At 39.6% G+C, this 19460-nt stretch overlaps 1 protein-coding gene across 1 annotated transcript in view; it reads left to right on the top strand.

Moving 5' to 3' along the window:
* Window positions 1-19460, top strand: part of XYLB (xylulokinase) — a 110010-nt gene that overhangs the window by 26944 nt on the left and 63606 nt on the right. Inside the window, exons 13-15 of the mRNA XM_018571189.1 lie at window positions 7735-7850; window positions 10029-10102; window positions 10747-10843. Of these exons, the coding sequence (XP_018426691.1) occupies window positions 7735-7850; window positions 10029-10102; window positions 10747-10843 (287 nt within the window). The remainder of the gene's footprint in view (window positions 1-7734; window positions 7851-10028; window positions 10103-10746; window positions 10844-19460) is intronic.

Below are 19460 nucleotides of genomic sequence, written 5' to 3'. Positions count from 1 at the left end.
GGAGACCAGTTGCTGGAGTTTTGGGAGAGGAATGTTGTCCCATTCTTGCCTGATATAGGATTTTAACTGCTTAACAGTCCTGGGTCTTCTTTGTCGTATTTTTCCTTTCAAAATGTGCCAAATATTTTTATTTGGTGAAAGGTCTGGACTGCAGGCAGGCCAGTTAAGCACCCAGACTCTTCTACTATGAAGCCATGCTGTTGTCATAGATGCAGTATGTGGTTTAGTATTGTCCAGCTAAAATATAAAAGGCCTTCCCTGAAAAAGACGTCGTCTGCATATGCTGCTCTAAAACCTGGCTATATCTTTCAGCATTGATAGTGCCTTTCCAGATGTGCAATTTGCCCATTCCATACACACTAATGCACCTCCATACCAACAGAGATGCAGCCTCTTGAACTGAGCACTGATAACAAGCCAGACAGTCCCTCTTCTCTTTAGTCCAGAGGGCGCAACTAGGGTTGCCACCTTTACTTCAAGCGAAACCCGAACACTCTAGAGACGCGCAGACATTTTTTGGGGAGAATTAGTCGTGGGTTATTCATATCTAAATAGCGCCACCCATTCATATGCAAATATTACAGGTGAGACTATTTCCAGTGGGGGGCCAGTAGCCCCTATCTTAATTTTGGTTGCCCCTGGTCTGCCTGACACCTTGTGTCCGGGTATCTGCTGCAATGAAACCCGAACAGAGCATTCAAAACCCGAACTGTCCGGGTGAATCCTGGACAGGTGGCAACCCTAGGCGCAACGCAGATGGTTGCCAAAAAGAAGGTCAAATTTCAATTCGTCTAACCACAGAACATTTTCCACTTTGCAGCAGGCCATTTTACATGAGCTTTGGCCCAGAGAAGACAGCGAAATTTCTGGATCATATTCAGATCTGGCTTCTTCTTTGCATGACAGAGATTTAACTTGCATTTTTGAATGGCACAGTGTACTGTGTACACAGACAGTGATTTTTGGAAGTATTCCTGAACCCATGCAGTGATGTCCATCACAGAATCATGCCTGTTTCTAATGCAGTGACATCCGAAGATCCCGTGCATCCAATATTGCGTTTCGGCCTTGTCCCTTGCGTACAGAGATTTCTCCAGATTCTCTGAATCTTTTGATGATATTATGTACTGTAGATGATATATTTAAAGTATTTGCAATTTTAAGTTAAGGAACGTTATTCTGAAATTGTTCAACAATTTTTAGACGTAGCTTTTCATAGATTGGTGAATCTCTGCCCATCTTTACTTCTAAAAACACTCTGACTCTCTAAGATGCTCGTTTTATAGAAAATCATGTTACTGACCTGTTGCCAATTAACCTAATTAGTTGGAAAATATTATTCCAGCTCTTACGTGTAAGTTCCACATACTTGTTGTGCTGTGCTGCAGCCCAGGAGATCCATTGGAGTGCCCACCACACTGTAACTACAGCAGGGTACATTACGCGATAGCATGCATTATTTGTACGGTACCATGCAATTAATGTGACGCATAGGTGTGAACACGTCCTGGTGGGAACAGAGGCCAGAAATAGCATAGGGATACATTGGGATGCATTTTGGGTCCGGTCTGGTCTGGAGGTAATCTGGATGTGGTATGAATGGGCCCTTATAGATGTCCCTGTACTCCTCAGCGCCATCTAGGGGTACTAGTGCCTTGTGAACAGCATCTGCCCAGCTATACGCATTTATAAGCCCTTATAGGTTAGCTGAAGAGGCATCAGAGATGCTTGCTTTAAGGATTTTCTTGGTCTGACTTAAACCCACAGCTCTCTGATTAGGGATGATTCCCAGCTCTGATGAATCAATGAGTTCTGTAAACAAGGAGCTTATAATCATGGCAAACAGTACCTACAATTATGAATCACACTCACATGTAAGTTTACGTTGGGCTGTCTGCATGAAAATGCAGCCTGCCCAGGAACACCCACTCCTCCAGACTGACAACCATCCATCAAGTAATTTTGCATAACTCTTCCCAAGAGCCAGCCCACTGCTTGCAATAAGTATGAGGGCTCTTGAGGAGTACTGAGGCAGGGTGATGTTTTTAGGAAGCTATGTACAGCACCCTGTTGGCTAATCCCACTAGCTATAATCAAGTCCCACCTCAACCTAACCACTGAACCATCACATTCTCAAACAATTCATCCCCACACAGCTACCTCCTCATGTATCATTTCCCCCTCCTCTTTCAGATTGTAAGCCCTCAGGGGCAGGGCCCTCCTTACCATCCTGTCTTGAATTGTATTGTAATGTCTTCCTTACATTGTAAAGCGCTGCGCAAACTGTTGGCGCTATATACATACTATGTAATAATAATAATAATAATCGGCCTTCATTACATAAAGAAGCACAGACACCCAGTGATGATGTCACTGGGTGTAAAATATGGTTTGTCATGAAAACAGAAAGGTTTTATTTAAAAATGTTTTAGTATGTTGGTGATGGGATAAAAGCAAAATATAATCAGATTAAACTTCAGCTTTAATTTCATGTATAAAATGCATACTCACTGGAACTAGAGTATAGTTTCCTTTTACAGCAGTGACAATTTCCCACCATATCTTGATGGTGTGTATTATGTGCTGTGTATTGGATAATAAGCAGATGCGTATCACTGTGTGGCAGCTATTAGTCTAATTAATAAACTATTGATTACTATGCAGAAACATCAATAAGGTTAGTTAACTGGAGATAAAAGCACTTGAAAAGCTGCGTATCCTTTCCTATATGTCTCAGTTTAGTTCTAATTATAATGATGAGGATAATGCTGATGTAACATTTCACAGCAGTTACTAAACTTTCTACTGTTTTTTTTTGCTTTAGATTTATTCAGCATATTTAATAAGGTAAAGGGCAATGTGTAAAGTGCAGCCATCTATAGCAATCAGGTACCAGTCACCTTGTTTTCTTTGCTATCAATCAGTGATGGGTAAAATCTTATTAGGTGCTATGAATATCCTCAATTTATACATCATTATTGCCCTTTACATTGACTGTATTTAAAGCTTATCTCCGGGCATGCAGCTAAATACCAAGTTGCCATATATATTTTAAAACTGTTTAACCTGCCAAAAGGTTTGTAATCTGTGCATTCAGTCTTGTGACATGACATTACAGACATTTTTAGTTAATATTTTTTAAGTTCATACATTTTTAAATAAATGTAAATAAAAATCTAAAGTGCAACTGAAGCCAACAGCATTTTTATGTTTGGATAGATTAGAGAGGGATTATAACCCCTTTCAGGTTTGTATTTTCTTTGTTCCCAGGAATAGACAGGAAATCTTCCAATGGGGACCGTAGTACTTTGGAAGGATTTCCTCTCACTTCCTGTTGTGGATATCAGACAGGAAGTGAAGGGAAATCTCCCCAAAGCACACGTGACAAAAAAAGCTGACAGGGGCTATACCTTGTCTAATAAACCCTTGGCTTACCAATATATTTAATGCAGGTTACACCCATGACGCAGAGCGTCAAGGGACCCTTCAGTTGAATGATTGAAGTGAGGCCCATTCTGTAGTTATGATGCTTGAAACATTTATTGAAGAACTTCTGGGAGAGAGGTAGAGGAGGGTTAGGATCATCCAGGCAGATGTTGACTCCAAGGCTTCTCAGAGAGAGTGGTTACAGCTTCCATGGCCAGCAGGCCAAGCACCTGACACTGCATTACTTGAGGTAAGAGTTACTGATCCTCGTCTTTAGCAGCAGCAACCATGGGACCTGCTGCCACCAGGCTCCAGGGTAATTCCAAGATTAGTTCCCAGGCTTTGAGACCTGGTCAGCTCAGGCAGTCCAGTGCAACCTCCCCACAGGCATAATAAGATTAACACTAAATTTAATAGCACCCTTTCCACCAGCGTGATACATAACCAATCAGATCCTGTCTTTGGTTTGTTCAGTTAAGCTTCAAAAATGAAAGATTGAAGCTGATTTGCTACTATGGGCAACTGCTTCAGATTCTGTCTGCTCAAATTTTGATAAATGTCCCCCAATGAGTTTTCTATTTAAAAAAGCACAAGCTTTTTACCTTCACACTCTCTCGTTAAAATTATTTATACACAGCAGGTGGAAGCACATATATATCTCAGTTGTGCATGGAAATTTTAGCTTGACCTTGATTGTGGCCTAAAATGAAAATACTAAATATTAATTATCAATATTTCATATTTAACCAAGTTTTAAAAAAAAAGGGAAAGCTATTTTTTTTTAATTTTTATTTTGACCATGTTAATGAAAGAATATATATGTGAAAACATTATACAGTATATTCCCTTTTAAAGCCTGCTCTAGTCTTGTGTTTCTAAAACAGTTTGCCTAGCACAGTGGTTATACTAGCAATTTAACCTCTGCAAGAATACCGAGTTTGTCCAAGGTAACATGTAGAGAACTTTGAATCTGTGAACTTTTTTGTGTCCTCAGTATGCCTTGAATCAAGAAATAAATGATGCAGTTTGAACTCTGGCAGTCTTTGAATTATTTGAACTGAATAAGCTGAATTTTCGACAGGCATGATGTAGTGGACAATGTGGGCGAAGGAACAAAATTTCCCAGAGTGTCCAATACAGGGCCGAAGGATGAGGAAAAAAGGTTAATTAGTTCTGTTTCATCAGTTCTTCATTTTAAAACAATGTCCTTCGTTGCAATTAGATCTGAATTCTCCTTAATAGAGTGTACATATTGTCACAGGAGAATATGCGTATTGCAGTACTCAGCAAAGCTTTATTTGGACTAGCAGTGCACATTCTACTTGAAGAAGTGGGTAGATGTCAAACTCTTCTCCCGTAAAATGCAGATAGCCCATAGAACAAAAATGTCAACGAGCACTGGACTACTCAGCGTCTTGTCTTTAAACTAGATTATATTTTATCTTCAACAAATACACAGAATGTGTGTTAGTATTTTATGTTTATCACAACCTCATTTTTTTAATGTACTTTTCCGATTCATGCTTGCTTGCTCTGTTCTTTTCCATTATCATACATTTACAATTTCGAAGATTTCTAGTAGCTCTATGTCATATTGTGCAGTTAGCATTCCTTTTGATTGATTGCTGCACTAAGATGAATTCCCTCCATCCGAAGATGAGCTCCCTCCATCTTCTACTTTTCTTCTAGAAAGTTAGTGATTGCCAGAGCTGTAGTCAGTCTGGCTGAATTATAGTTGGCATTGAGCTGGTTAATTCCAGGTGTTCTAGAATTGATTGTACCTGCCTGAGTGGGGTGTGACTCTGCTGCAATGTGGGGTAACCAATGGCAGGACACTATGGGTGTATGTGTAGTCCACCAGCCAATCAATGGGGCTCTCAAAGCCAGTGGTGCATGCTGGGATAGTGCATACATACTTGGGGGAATCGCCATGTGCTCAGTCCTGTTTTAGTGTAGTTCCAGTCTGGTTGGAGTTCCAACCTAAGCCTAAGCCTGAGGGTGGGATTGCTCAACTGTGGGAAATGCTTTGTTAGGCCTCAAGTCTGGAAGAGGGCTAACACTGGGGAGGAGAATCAGAAAAGCGGATGGCTGCTCGAGGTACCGGAAATGGAATGGACCTCAGGAGCAAGTCTGGTGTCTCTCCTACTAAAGATCTTATGCCTATCCCTCTTAAGCTGTTGCTCAAATACCCAGTGTCAGTATGTGCTCCTATTAATCCTGCACTGTGGAATACTAAAAGGGAATGGTGAGTCTGGAGTTTTGTTCTGTCTATTTTTGCTTTTGGATGTGCTAAGCCCTAAACCCTCTCTCCCAATTCAAGTGTTCCAATAAAAGTTCTTCAGCATCATACCTCTGGCCTGGATTTCAGCTCTATCAGAACAAGAAAAGGGCAATTAATGCTATTGGGGCTACAGGTTGCTAAAATTCCTTAGACAGGCTATGGAAGATCCGGGTTCTCAGCGGCTCCACAGGGGGTGAACGCTACACAAGCAAAATAGAAAAAATAAAATATTCAGTGCATTTAGGCAGCACAGTGGCTTAGTGGTTAGCACTTCTGCATTGCAGCACTGGGGTCACTGGTTTGACTCCTGGTCAGGACGCTATCTGCATGTGGAGTTTGCATGTTCTCCCTGTTCTTGCATGGGTTTTCTCCAAGTACTTCGGTTTCCTTCCACACAAACATGCTGTAAGGTTAATTGGCTTCTGTCCAAATCTTCCCTGTATGTATGCCTGAGAGATAAGGACCTTAATTTGTAAGCTCCTCAAGTACAGTGATGTGAATGTGCAGTATGTAAAACACTGTGTAAATTGTTGGTGCATAAAATACCTGCAATAATAATAATAATCCTTGCAAAACATGTACCATTTCCCATGTTTTATCTCCTTACACCTGCAGCAATGTACAGAAAAATACCCATTGATCTTGCCAGAAATCCAGTGTGTGCCTCTAACCTTCTGTAGTCAGCTGACAACACTGCCTCTGCTGCATTAAAAATCCCAAGCCATGTTGTCAGCCCTGCCTCTGCCTAAGATCACCCCTGATGGACTACAGAACACCTCCCTGTTTTTTTATAGAGATGAAAAAAGGTGGAGGTCTGAGGTTAAGCCACCCAGAAGTAGTAAAGGAATCATTCTGATTTTGAGAGGATCCATAGACTCGCTTTGAGATAAGAAGAGCACTAAAGAACTATGGTTGTGTTGCAGCACTACCAAACAGTAGTCATTGTGTGCATATGTGATAAACATTTATGTCTTTCCTCATGTACATTTATGATTTCTTGATAAAAATAAGTTTTTTAAAATATTAACAGGTATTGCTGAGATTATTTACAAGATTATCAATTCAAACATATGTTTTAAAAACTAAACTCTGAGCAATAAACTAAATAATTTTAGCTTTGGGTAAAGGATGATGAAGGCAGGCTGAGAGTATAGTTATACATAGAAATGAAATCATTGCATTGCATTGCTTAATTATAATATGGAATGTATTCTATTATTCCAACCACTATATAAAGATTCAATAGCCTTAGAAACATCTAGCAAATTAGTGACTTACTGCTTGTGCTGAAGCAGTCAGCTAAACACAGAGTTGAAATGCACACGTGAACTATTTTTCTTACTGAAACATTTCTAATAAGGTTCAGACTCTATTGTTGTGATCCACAGACCTTTACTGGACAGCAACACCTCATGGTACTTAAGGCCTCATCGACACAGGGCATGTAGCCCTGTACAGCATGAAGGGCTTGTTGTTAATGCGCCTGGAGGCTGGGTCAAAAACTCAAAAAATTACAAATCCTATGGCAGATAAAACAACTTTGAGTATATGGTTTTGTTTTACTGTGCATTTAGATGCTTGTCTGAATTTCAGCTTTAAGAGACATCATAATGACCTAAAAAGCTATTGTTCAGCACCAGCATGCCTCACTGTCATACGAACTCCTTCTGTTTTGCTAAGCATTTCCATTTAGCTTTTAGTTTGGGAAGAAATCTAAATCTGACAAAACCAATAAATATGATTTACAATAAACATTAATAAGACCATAAATCCAGCTAGAGATGAATTTAATCCTAAGGCGATCGTCCTGTTTTCAGTGGATCATCTGGCACGATCAAATCATTTGTGCATTACTCTCACCATATCTCAGTTACAGCTCCTGTGTTCATCGGTCTCCAGTGACAGGTACAGTTTTAGAAACCGGTTTGTTTTGGAGGCACAGGGAGGTCAGCATTCCATTACAAGCGACGAGACTCACGTGACAGGACGCTTTTATGCTGTCTTAATGGTCTTTCTTTGCTTCTTAGTTTTAAAAACGGCTCCCTCATGAGAGAGAAAATCAGAGACAAGTGTTCATCCGGCTCCTGGGAAGAGTTTGCTCAAGTGATGAGATCGACCCCCCCTGGAAACAATGGTTGTCTAGGTAGGTTGGGATAAAAATACAAGTGTATCCTGCTGAGGTCCAGGCAAGCTAGCAGAAATTTGAAACAATGTATAACTAGAACTGCAGTAAAAAGTAAAGGAGCTATTTGCAGAAAATGTCATAAAATTAAGAAACATGGGTGATAGACGTTTCTGAAAAAACATAATTTTTTATATTTTCTATCTCTTCTCTCTATTTATTTTCAGAATATCTATCTATCTATCTATCTATCTATCTATCTATCTATCTATCTATCTATCTATCTATCTATCTATTTATCTTGTTTCTTATTTTGGACAGAGTGGTGGGGCAGGACTGTACCTTTAATGGGTCCAGCCCGAGGCTGTTGCCTCAGGCAACATCTCTTTGGGTCACATGGTGGGGGGGTGGCAGGCAGAGCGGCATGGCACAAAGTTTCTGTAAATTCACCAGGAAAGTAAATGAGGGGACGTCTCTCTAATTGGGGACAGACAGCAAAAAACTGACAGATGTCTAGAGTTATTCTTTAAAGTAGAACTGTAGTCAAAACTTTTTTTATGTTAGCTTTGGATAGAGTAAATGCGGGTTATGGTCCCTGCCAGATTCTATTTGCCATCTGTGTCCCATTGGAGAGATTTCACTTCCTATCTGATAGCCACAACATGACACATAGAGAGTGTGGATTTCCCTAACAGGGACACAGACAGCATTAAAAACCTGACAGGCGTTCTAACTCCTCATCACTCTATCCCAAACTAAAAAAAATGTTTTGGCTTCAATTGTACTGTAAGTTTATCTCTTCCAAAAAATTTTAAGTCTACAGTTCCTCTTTAAAGCCCATTTTCGGGGCAAACAAAAAAAGTACCCTTGCAGTGGGGGCTACCCCCGCACTACAAGGGTTAGTGTTTGTTTTTGTCTATAGGCTGGCGTAAAGCAGATTTACTTACCTGATCCCGGCTCCGCCAGCGTTTCAGCACTGTCCTCCATCCCTCTCTGCTCCGGCTTGTGGAATATCCCGCAGTGTCCTCATGTCTAACGCTGGTCTTTGGAACCTGCATTAGCCATGCTGACGTCAGTGGTCCTCAGACCAGGGGAGAAGAGGCTGCAGTGACCGCTCTAGCTGCCCTGGAGGAGCCAGCGGGAGTGGGGATCAGGTAAGTAAGTCTGCTTTTCTTCAGCCCCTAGACAACGAGCTATTAAAGTGACATTAAATTCAGGAGTTAAATATTAAAAGTGCATTGAAGTCTCTAAACAATAATACAAATATAGCTTATGTGTATATCACTCAGCTGTAGGTCCCTAAATAATTTCTGAATTGGTGCTGACACTGTTCTTCCTTCTGGAGGGTGACTACTATTGTTCCCCATGTTTCCTGTGTGCGTTGTGAAGTAGCCACCGCTTCTTTACTGGAGTAGTCTGCCACAACTTCTTCAGTGTCCAATTACAAGCTCAAGGCAGGAAGGGGACCAGACTGCATTGCTCAACTGTTGAAGAGAAAAATATGGGTACCTAAACCTCCATTTGCTGTCTGGCAGGACTGCAGAAATCTCAGGCCTGGATAGGTAGGAGGAGAGAGCTGAAAGATGACTCATGAATCTGCTTCTACTCCTTCATTGTACTGAGTTCTATAGTGTTCTTTAGTGACGTAGGCGTCAGTGAATGGAACCAGAGTGCATGGCAGGGAACACAGAAGTCCAACATTTCCAGAAGTGGTGGATACTGAACAGTTTATCAAAGGTTGCAGTGCTTTAATAGAGAGAAGGTAGGAGACATAGGTCGTGGGAGATGTAAGTATAATGAAGCTGATTTATTAAAGGAGCTGAGAATTTATTAAAGGAGCTGAGAATTTTCACACAATAGGTTGTGTAAACATTCACTTCAGTTATCAAACCATGTTTAAAGCAAATTTATGTTTCCTTATTTCATTTGCACATGATTGCGTTTTCAAAGTCAGCAGGAATTTGCTTTCCACATAATTGGATAATTATTTATTGTGTAACTCGCAACCCCTTTAGTAAATCAGCCCGATTCACTCTTCTTTTGCAGGAATTTGCTTTTGAGATATTAAGATAGATAGATAGATAGATAGATAGATAGATAGATAGATAGATAGATAGATAGATAGATAGATAGATAGATAACCATTCATACAGTAAAAAGTGGTTAATGTTTGTAATTATTTTCTAATTGTTTTCTTAGGTTTTTATTTTGATGTTATGGAAATCACTCCACGAGCAGTTGGTATTCACAGGTTCAACAGTGAAAATCAGAAGGTAGGACAGACTGTAAAATAAAAGAACATTAAAGTGAACTAAAAATTTCTAATAGGCTTATGTATTGTAGTTAGCACCTCCTGGTTCCTGTATGCATATTTTATACATAATGGAATTTTCACCTCCAGGTGCTTGCCTTCTAGGAGAATTAATGCATGCAGCAGGCCTTGCTATGGTTTACAAGAGGGCTGCAAAACTGAAGACCTTTGAGTAGTAACAATGGGTATCCTGAGATTAGTGTTTTTTTACTCAAATCAAGTTTATTAAAGTTACCATGACATACAGGAGAACATCATCCGCATACAAACAGTGGCCTGTAAGATCATAGATATACCATCAAAGCCCATGGAGTACAACTACATCTATATAAAAAATATGCAGTAAAATTATCCCAAACTGTATATATCCCTTTTTGAGAACTATGAAAGGGCAGGCCACATTGACAAGGAACATTGAGACACAAGAGGTGGGTGGGTGACACAAACCAAGAAACACAGGACAATACAAGCAAAAGAGAAGAAGAGAAAAGTGTTTTTTTAAAGTGTTGCCTGCTTTAGAAAAATTCCTGTAACTATTGTGTGTAGTACCCAGGTACTACTTAATGATTATTGATTGGAAATATTACTTGTTACTACATTTTTTAGGTGTCAGAATTTACAAATGATGTGGAAATCCGAGCTCTTATCGAGGGACAGTTCATGGCTAAGAGGATCTATGCAGAGCGACTTGGGTATAAAATAAGTAAGTTGTTTTGATATACTTGCTGTTTAGCCACCTATCATTTATAAAGACACACCAGCAGCTTTTGTGTGAAGGAAACATATATCTAAAGCCAGCAAGACAAGTACAGAGCCTTTTAAGGCTTTCTTAAAAAAAGAGTGCTTATTATTAAGTGTGGGAACCCATAGCAGTCCATCAGAATTCACTCTCTTAAAGTTACACCAGAGTCCATTGTTACTGCATGTAAGCTGTAGCCCTCAATAAGCTACTTTTGTGTATCATTTGAAACCAATTGGTTGTCTGAAAGAAAATAAATGATCCAGTGGCTAGTGTCTAAAAGAATGTTACTTAACAATTCACTCATACCTAGAGGCATCAGTGGAGCATGAGGCATCTAATGACTTATACCTCATGTCCCTTCAAATCTATGCGTTAATTAATACACTCATTTTCCTGCGTTGAGGTATGTGATGCATTAAGGCAGCCCATTCACTTTTGTGAACACATATCCATGTGTTGGGGTGCACTACAGGATAGCTCATGAATGACAATGCACATATACCATGAGGTACTGCGTGTTGGTTAAGATGCTGGTTTAAATGCACGTTACAGCAAAGAAAAGGTGTAAAGAGCCATACATTTGCGCAGACTTCTGTAGACTAGCATTGAGAAAGAGCAACAGTAAAGCTCAATTACTGTGCAGCACTGTTAAGCAGGAAGTACAGCAAGTATATAGTATATAATGAGTATGTATGGCTAACACCAAATAACAAACATTTTTTTTTTACTTTAAAAGATATTGTATAAAAGAGTTGTATAAAAGATCATATTTAGATAATGATATTTGCCAGCATCCTCTGCCCCTTTTTTACATTTAGCTGCCAGCTGGGGTATCTCCCAGCTGACACCTGAATGGGGCTGGGATTGCATAAGTCATTGCTAGGACTCCGGCGGCCCGAGTATCCTAGCAAACAATGCATGGGAAGCTGTCAGATTCCTGACAGCCTACCAGTACACACATATTCCACTCTGAGCACTGGTACACCAGATCAGAGTTGGTCTTAATTCTACCAGTTTTCCAATTTGTAAACTGGAGCAAATTTTTTTTTTTTTCCTCTGTTGAAAATGTCGGTAAAGCTACCAGAACTAAACTTGGCACAGGAACCTTTAAAGGTCCATACCACCAGAAAAGTGTTGTTAAGACTTTATTAAATTTCCCCAATGTGTCTCTGTGTGGAGGTGGCCATCTTGGTAGAGGCTGAGATGCCCACATAATGACTAGTGTGAAAATACTGAGGAAGAAACAGAAGAGGTGCAGAAAGCACAACTTCGCAGAATGAATGAAACAGAAGCAAAAAGATGCTTGCATGGCAGGCAATCTGGTACAGATTTCTTTCCAGCAAGGAGAACAGTGAGCAGCACAGTAGTGACATCATCAAATACGTTTCTAAATCACATGAGACTAAAAGTCCCCATGCACACAGCAAAGAAAATACATGAGTCCAGGTGCATTTGGAGCCAATTTCTAAACGAAGCATGCAATGCATTGCTAAGGCTGAATGTGCACCTAGACCATTAGCAGCGTCTAGGTACATTCAGTCTAGCTGCGTTTACACAATGTTCTGCTTTGTTTGATTTAACCCCTTTGTGACTTGTGTGAGGGGGCAGGGAACAGGGGGGAGAGTGTAATATTTTATATGTGGGGGTGCATGGAACAGGGCAGAGAGTGTATTATTTTATATGTGGGGGCAGAGACCTTTATGGTAATATTGTTAAAGTTGTTAATATTTATTTTTGTAACTTTATTTTGCATAAAACATCTAACAGTGTGATTTATAAGATTATTTAAGAGGGTGTGTTTAGGGGTGGAGTTAAGGGCAGGGTAGGGGTTAGGTGGGCAACTGGTGGCGAGTAACTCTTAAAGCCTGACTAGTAGCTCAGGACTTTAAATTTTGACCCCTGCTGTACGTGATCAGTTATTTGAGGCTCTGTAATCCCCGGTAACTGCTGAGAATCAGTGGTTACCGTTCATTAATGAAAGAGTTAAGCTTTTTCAGACACCCGATCCCTTTCAGGAATCGGGTGTCTGACAGTGAGAGCTGAGCGGCATTTGCAGCTCTAGCCGTCACAGACAGCTGGTGTAGACCGGGAAATCCCAATGTATACCGGCTTTTTTCCCCTAAATTTTCAGCAATAGAAACATTTAGCTACATCTTTCTGTTGCTCAAAAAATGGTGCAGGCTTCTGATCATTGTTTGAACGATTAGAAAACCTTTAGTGACATCTGATCCCGAAATGCAGGATCAGTGTCACTAAGGTTATTGTTGGCTGTTTTTAAGTTTGAAGCAGCCTAATAATAACCACAAATTAGTTAATTAAATTATCAAGCAGCAATAGTTAGATTAATGACTGCTTGTTAGAATTAAATACATTATATAATAAAATATATAATAAAAATGTTAAAAAGTGTAAAAAAAATGTAAAAAATAAAATATATTTAAATATATTTTTTATACTATCATTAATATAAAAATTAACCCATTACAATGAAAATCTGCAGCTGAGCTGCAGATTTGTTTTTCACCCTAATGGGTTCATTTTTTTAAATTTAAACCCCTCATGACAGTGATGTTCAAAGTATGTGACACTTAGTAACAGTGACATTGTATGCCAGGTGACCACTTTTAGCTTTAGCTTTTAGAGAAAAAAGATTAAAATGTTAGGTTTTAGTTTTAGGCTGGGAAGTACAGAAACATTTCTAAAATCCTAGGAATGTGAGGTATTTCCAAATAAAAGACATATTAATGAATGTATTTAATGCATTTTTGTTTTAGCTGTGCTATTTTTCTAAAACAATACTACAAATCAACACTGGGGGAAAAGTGTTTTATTTTAAGTTTTTTCCTTTTTTAAAATATTTTATTTGTCCTAAGTGAGGCGTTAGGTACACATGTTTGATATAAATATATAGCCCTATCTGTCCTCTAAAAAACAATATATAATATGTGTGGGTGCACTTTGTAAGAAAGTATATTACTGCCGTGGAAGAATCACACAACAAAAATGTCAAAAGTGTGTCAGTCATTTACGAACAGAAACTAAAAACAAGCTCCGTCATGAAGGGGTTAATACAGCTAAACATGACTAAATGCAATCTAACCACAGGAACAAGTGATCTGGGAAGCATAAAAGTTATTTATACGTCCCATGGAGGCAGAGTCAGCAGTGCCATAGATTCATACTGTAGAAATGCAGCTATGAGGCTTAAGGAACAGGAAGTGCGCTGCTATTTTCCAAGAGGAATTCAAGACAAATCTTTCAGGGTGCTGCTTAAGCACAATTAACAATTCTAGACGTTGCATATAAGATAGCAAATCATTTTGAGTTTAGGTCCACTTTGAGTGTAATGATCCATTGTAGATTTCCTTCCTTCCTATGTGAAACTCCATCCTCACTATGTCATTATAACTGTTTTCTACTGTCAAGGTAACTTCTCTCCTGACAGCAGAGGGCAACCTACCCTTAGCAATATTTAGCAAAGTGTTACAGTTATGCTGAGCAGAATTGCTGGATGTGTGTAATGTAATGCACAATCTCATTACATAATTTGTAGCTCCGTGCTTTGAAAATCGCTTACATTTGTAGTGTCCTACTTATGTGTGAATAAAAGTGATGTTATTACAGGCACTTCAGATTTATTGCTAGCGAGGTATAAAGCAGAGTTTCTCAACCTGTGATACAAGTACCCCAAGAGTAATTTATTACAGGTTGAAAGGGTACTCCTGCCTTCAAATTAAATTGAGTATAACACTGTGAGCATTTAATAGATTCCTTAACGTACATAAAACAAATTGGATTAGCTATTTTAAATATTTTTAAAGTGTAGGGGATTACTTCAAAAGCATCCGTATATTTTTTTGACGACTTTGGGAACAACCAAGTACAAGGACCCCCTAAGTGTGTATACCCTTAGTGGGTCCTTGAATTCAAATGACAAACACAAAGGGAATTTGGTAAAGATTTTACATAACAGTATGGAATCAAGAAATATTATTGTAAAGAATTGGTGGCTCCCACTTGTCTATTCCTCTGTTCATCCAAAATTTGCTCTGATGTATTCCATGACTGGCCATAAATAATACATTGATAATAATAATACATTTCTTAGGTGAGTGCCTATGTCTTCTGCTGGCCTAAACTGGTTAATCTATCCTGTAAGTGTAAGTTTGACTTCACCAGGCCACAAAATTATAAGAATCCTCTGTGTATTGTGTTATTGCTGCAGCAAGGTTCTTTTGGCTCTTAGAGCATACCAGCCTGGGGGCAAACCTAGCTGATGTGTGCACCTTGACCTAGGTGTCCTTGTCTGCAGGCTGGACAAATCCCAGGAGCCAGGTAGGCAATGCTCCTTAAAAAATTACAACTGGCGATTAAAGGAGAACTATGAGGTGAGTGAAAATCACTCAGCCTCATAGTTTGAGCCGATGTGTGACAATGAAACTGTCATACATCGGCTCAATAGATCGGGAAGTGAGCGAACACATACCGTCACTCGCTCACTTCTCAATCATGTCCCTGCAGAGAGCCGTGACTGTCACTCACGGCTCCCTGCAGGGATTCCCCCCCTCCCCTGTTCGATCCTCCAGGCTGACTGGCGGAAAGGACGGGGGAGGGGGCTGATACAGCTGGTCTATTGTGGCACCTGTTAACTAGATTAAAAAAACAAAACAATTTCCCTAAATTTCTGCATGCCTTAAAGCTGAACTCCGGGATAAGTAAAAATTCTATATATACAATACCCATGTGTGTTCGTATTTGAAGCTTCATGTGCTTTGTGTATTTCTTCCAGATCTGTGTAGGTAACCCAGTGTGATGCATTGCCTCTGTACAGGATATTCCTGTAATAATGACTGGTCACTGCTGCTCTCTCTCTCCTAGTGCAGGTTGACTGGTCTGGTCTCCACCTCTTTCTTTTTAGTTTTCTGCAGGCAGCCAGCTCTGCTTTCTGCACAGGTTATGTACAGCACAGTGATAATGTAGTAGTATACGAACAGACCCAACTATCCAGAGAATTGCAATACTTCAGACTTTATTGAAATTCACAGCAAATCCAGTATAACAGTGAATAAAAGTGTATAAAGCAGCAAATACCAGTCCTGCACACCCCCAACCAGCTACAACCTCTAACATGTTTCACCCGTAGGCTTATTCATAGAGGTGATGATGTTACTTCTACTTTTATATGGTAAAAGCTGGGTATGCAGTGGCATTTGGTTCACACACAATGGATTTACTGTATATAATTTATGGCTATTGAGAAAAATATTTCAATGGAAGTTTTTGCCTGGAGTTTAGCTTTAACTCTATATGCACAACACTTTTAGATGAATGTGCCTGCCTTGTCAGCTGTTGATGCTAAAGCATATCCTAGAATGGTGCCCTGGGAATGTCACATAGACTAGCCTAGATATTCCTCCGAGTAAAGAACAGGTGCTTTTTAGATTTTATGTGATTTAGAGCCCATGATGTGAACCTATTTCTTGCAATGATGACAAAGAGACTTCCGTGACAGAGATAATATAATGCATAACATGTCAGTGACATTCAGAATACACTACAGAAGTAATGCAATGCTCCCAGGACTTGCTGTTGCAGAATTTTGACAAGTCACTGATTGTACCGGCACCTTACTATGGCCTGGGTCTTTTAGTTTATAGAAGATTTTTTAGAAAGTTCTTAATAAAGGTAAATTTAATAGACTTCTTGCCTTTAGCACAGCTGAAGTAATATTTTGATTACTTTTCCAGCTCACTTGGGATAACAATTGATGTCTGGAATTGGCTTGAAGAAAACCCACTAGAAACATTTCTAAAGGCCTTGAGTATGAAAATGTTTTCTTAAATTTTTTTTATTGAATTTTAAAATATCATGAGCACACATTTAGACAGGGTATGCAATATAAAGTATATATTATACATAGTTACATAGTATTTGAGGTTGAATAAAGACATTAGTCCATCAAGTCCAACCTATTAGGATCTCATTCTAGGAGTACCTGTACCCCTGTATATTACGGTCCCTTAAGAAATCGTCCAAAAGTTTCTTGAACAATTCCACATTATTTGCTGAAATCACCGCCTGTGGCAGTGAGTTCCAGACCCTAACTGATCTTACTGTGAAGAACCCCCTTCGCCCCTTGTGCTGGAATTTTTTTTCCACCAATTTTAGGTGATGGCCTCTAGTTTTTGTAACGGAGTTAATTTTAAACAGTTTATCGCTAATGTTGCTACCACCATTAAACATTTTGTACATGGAAATCATATCCCCCCTTAATCTCCTCACCTCTAATGTGAACATGTTTAAATTTAGTAGCCTCGTCTCGTAGCTCTGGTCCTCCATACCCCTAATTAGTTTGGTTGCCCTTCGCTGGACTTTTTCCAACTCAAGGACATCTTTTCTTAGTACTGGTGACCAGAACTGGACCGCGTACTCCAGATGAGGTCGAACCAATGATCTATAAAGTGGCAAAATTATAGACTTGTCCCTGCAATACATCCCCTTTTTAATACAGGACAAGACCCTGCTAGCTTTGTTTACAGCAGCCTGGCACTGCAAACTACCTTTCAGTTTGTGGTCTACAATGACCCCCAAATCCTTCTCCATTTCTGACTTCCCCAGCGGCATACCCATAATTGTATAACCCATTTGTTTATTTTTAATTCCAAAGTGCATTACTTTGCATTTATCGACATTAAACCTCATCTGCCACATTAATGCCCACTCCCCTATTTTATCCAGGTCCTCCTGTAATGTTATAGTGTCTAAGTCCGTGTCTATTACCCTCCCTATTTTGGTGTCATCCGCAAACACGGAAATATCGCTGTTAACACCCTCCCCGATGTCATTAATAAATAAGTTGAACAATATGGGACCCAGCACAGAACCCTGAGGCACACCGCTCATTACACTAGCCCAGTCTGAAAAGGTGCCATTTACAGATACCCTCTGGACACGTTCCCGTAGCCAGTTCTCTATCCACGTACACACCACCTCATCTATGCCCATAGCCCTCAGCTTGTGTAGCAAGCGTTTGTGTGGTACCGTATCAAAAGCCTTTGAGAAATCCAGATATACCACATCCACCGGCTTACCTCCGTCCATATCTCTTATAGTATTGTATAGTATAATGAACAATAAAGGAAAAGCTATGGGCAACCAGACACTTCTTCATGAAATTTCATTCCGTGGCGTCTTTGCTGGAATCATGCAGTAAGGACGTGGTCAGTAAAATGGACCCCTCCTGTATAAGGGGCGTAATTGATTATTAATTGGGGGATAGCTTACAAAAGCGGAGACAAACAAATCGTTAAAAGTGCGAGGAAGTGGGCTTGATGGCCTCTTGGGAGTTGAAGACTCCTCAGTGTTTTTTTCAACACTATTGAATCATTGTTTCACTATGAATGGTATGGTTTTCACCTAATTTTTATATGCTTCACTTTTATGATTCACTTTATGGGATTGGGCTGTAATATTAATTTTATTTAATATTGGTATTTAGTTTATTTAAGCACCTTTAGCGCTGTGTTAACACTTCAAAATTACCATTTTCTTTTTCTCATAGCAGCTTCAGGGCCATTAATTTTAAATAATTTTAGCAGTCTTCGAGGGGCGCAGATCTTTGTTACAACGAAACATTTACATAGAAAAACAAAAAATAACCGGGCGGCTTTCTTGGTGCAGGTAAAACCTTTTTATTCAATAAAAGAATAAACAAAAATATACGGTACTCACAAATAGGGCGGTATGTAAAAGCATCAAAATAGCACATAGTGAGCTAGACTGTCTAAGCTCTGAGGAAGGGGGCGTTTCCCTGAAAGCGTGCTAAGCATTAGCAGTGGGACTCTGTGAGGAAAACAGAGTCTCCTGAGTGTCTCCTCGATCTCTTTCTGTTACACCCACAGCAGCTATTCAATCAAGGACTCAGTCCATTTTGATGCGTTTGCATACTGCCTTATTTGTGAGTATATTTTTGTTTACTCTTTTATTGAATAAAAAGGTTTTACCTGCACCAGGAAAGACGTTTGGTTGTTTTTTTTTGTTTTTCTATGTAGCCTTCTGGACTCCCTGACTGTAAAGGGGCAGCCTCTACTGGATGCGCAGTGAAGGATTCTGGCTTACGGATGGTCTTTCTGGCATTGGTTGGTGTATTGCATTTTTGAAACATTTACATAGCCCCACTGTGTCAGCCTGCGCCCTGTTTCCTGTCTGTGCTATATATATAAAAAAAATACTAAAAAAAACTGTCACATGACAAAGGTTTTACCTACATAAAGTGAAAGAAGGTTTTGCAAATTGACAGTGTGTAATTATTAGCTCTGAGCTCAGACAGAAGACCTATCAGACACCAAAGGGACTCTACAGCCTGATGCTTGGCTGACATTTCTGCTTTGACAGGTAGAGAATACAACTTAATTCAGATTCTTAAACATTCCCTATCCTGACTGCTTCCCTATAAGAAAGACATACCAGCAGCAGTTTTAAGGGGAACCTGTCCGATTCCTGTAACGTTAAAGAACATTTCTTGTTCTCAGAGTAGAGTCTGTAAGAGGTGGGTAAACTTATGTGGAACAGTTACATA

Source organism: Nanorana parkeri, unplaced genomic scaffold (genome assembly GCF_000935625.1).
Source record: "Nanorana parkeri isolate BGI_ZX_2015 unplaced genomic scaffold, ASM93562v1 scaffold1699, whole genome shotgun sequence".
Classification (NCBI taxonomy): Eukaryota; Metazoa; Chordata; class Amphibia; order Anura; family Dicroglossidae; genus Nanorana; species Nanorana parkeri.
The sequence above is the reverse complement of the archived record's forward strand: the minus strand, read 5'-3'. Positions and strand labels throughout refer to the sequence as shown.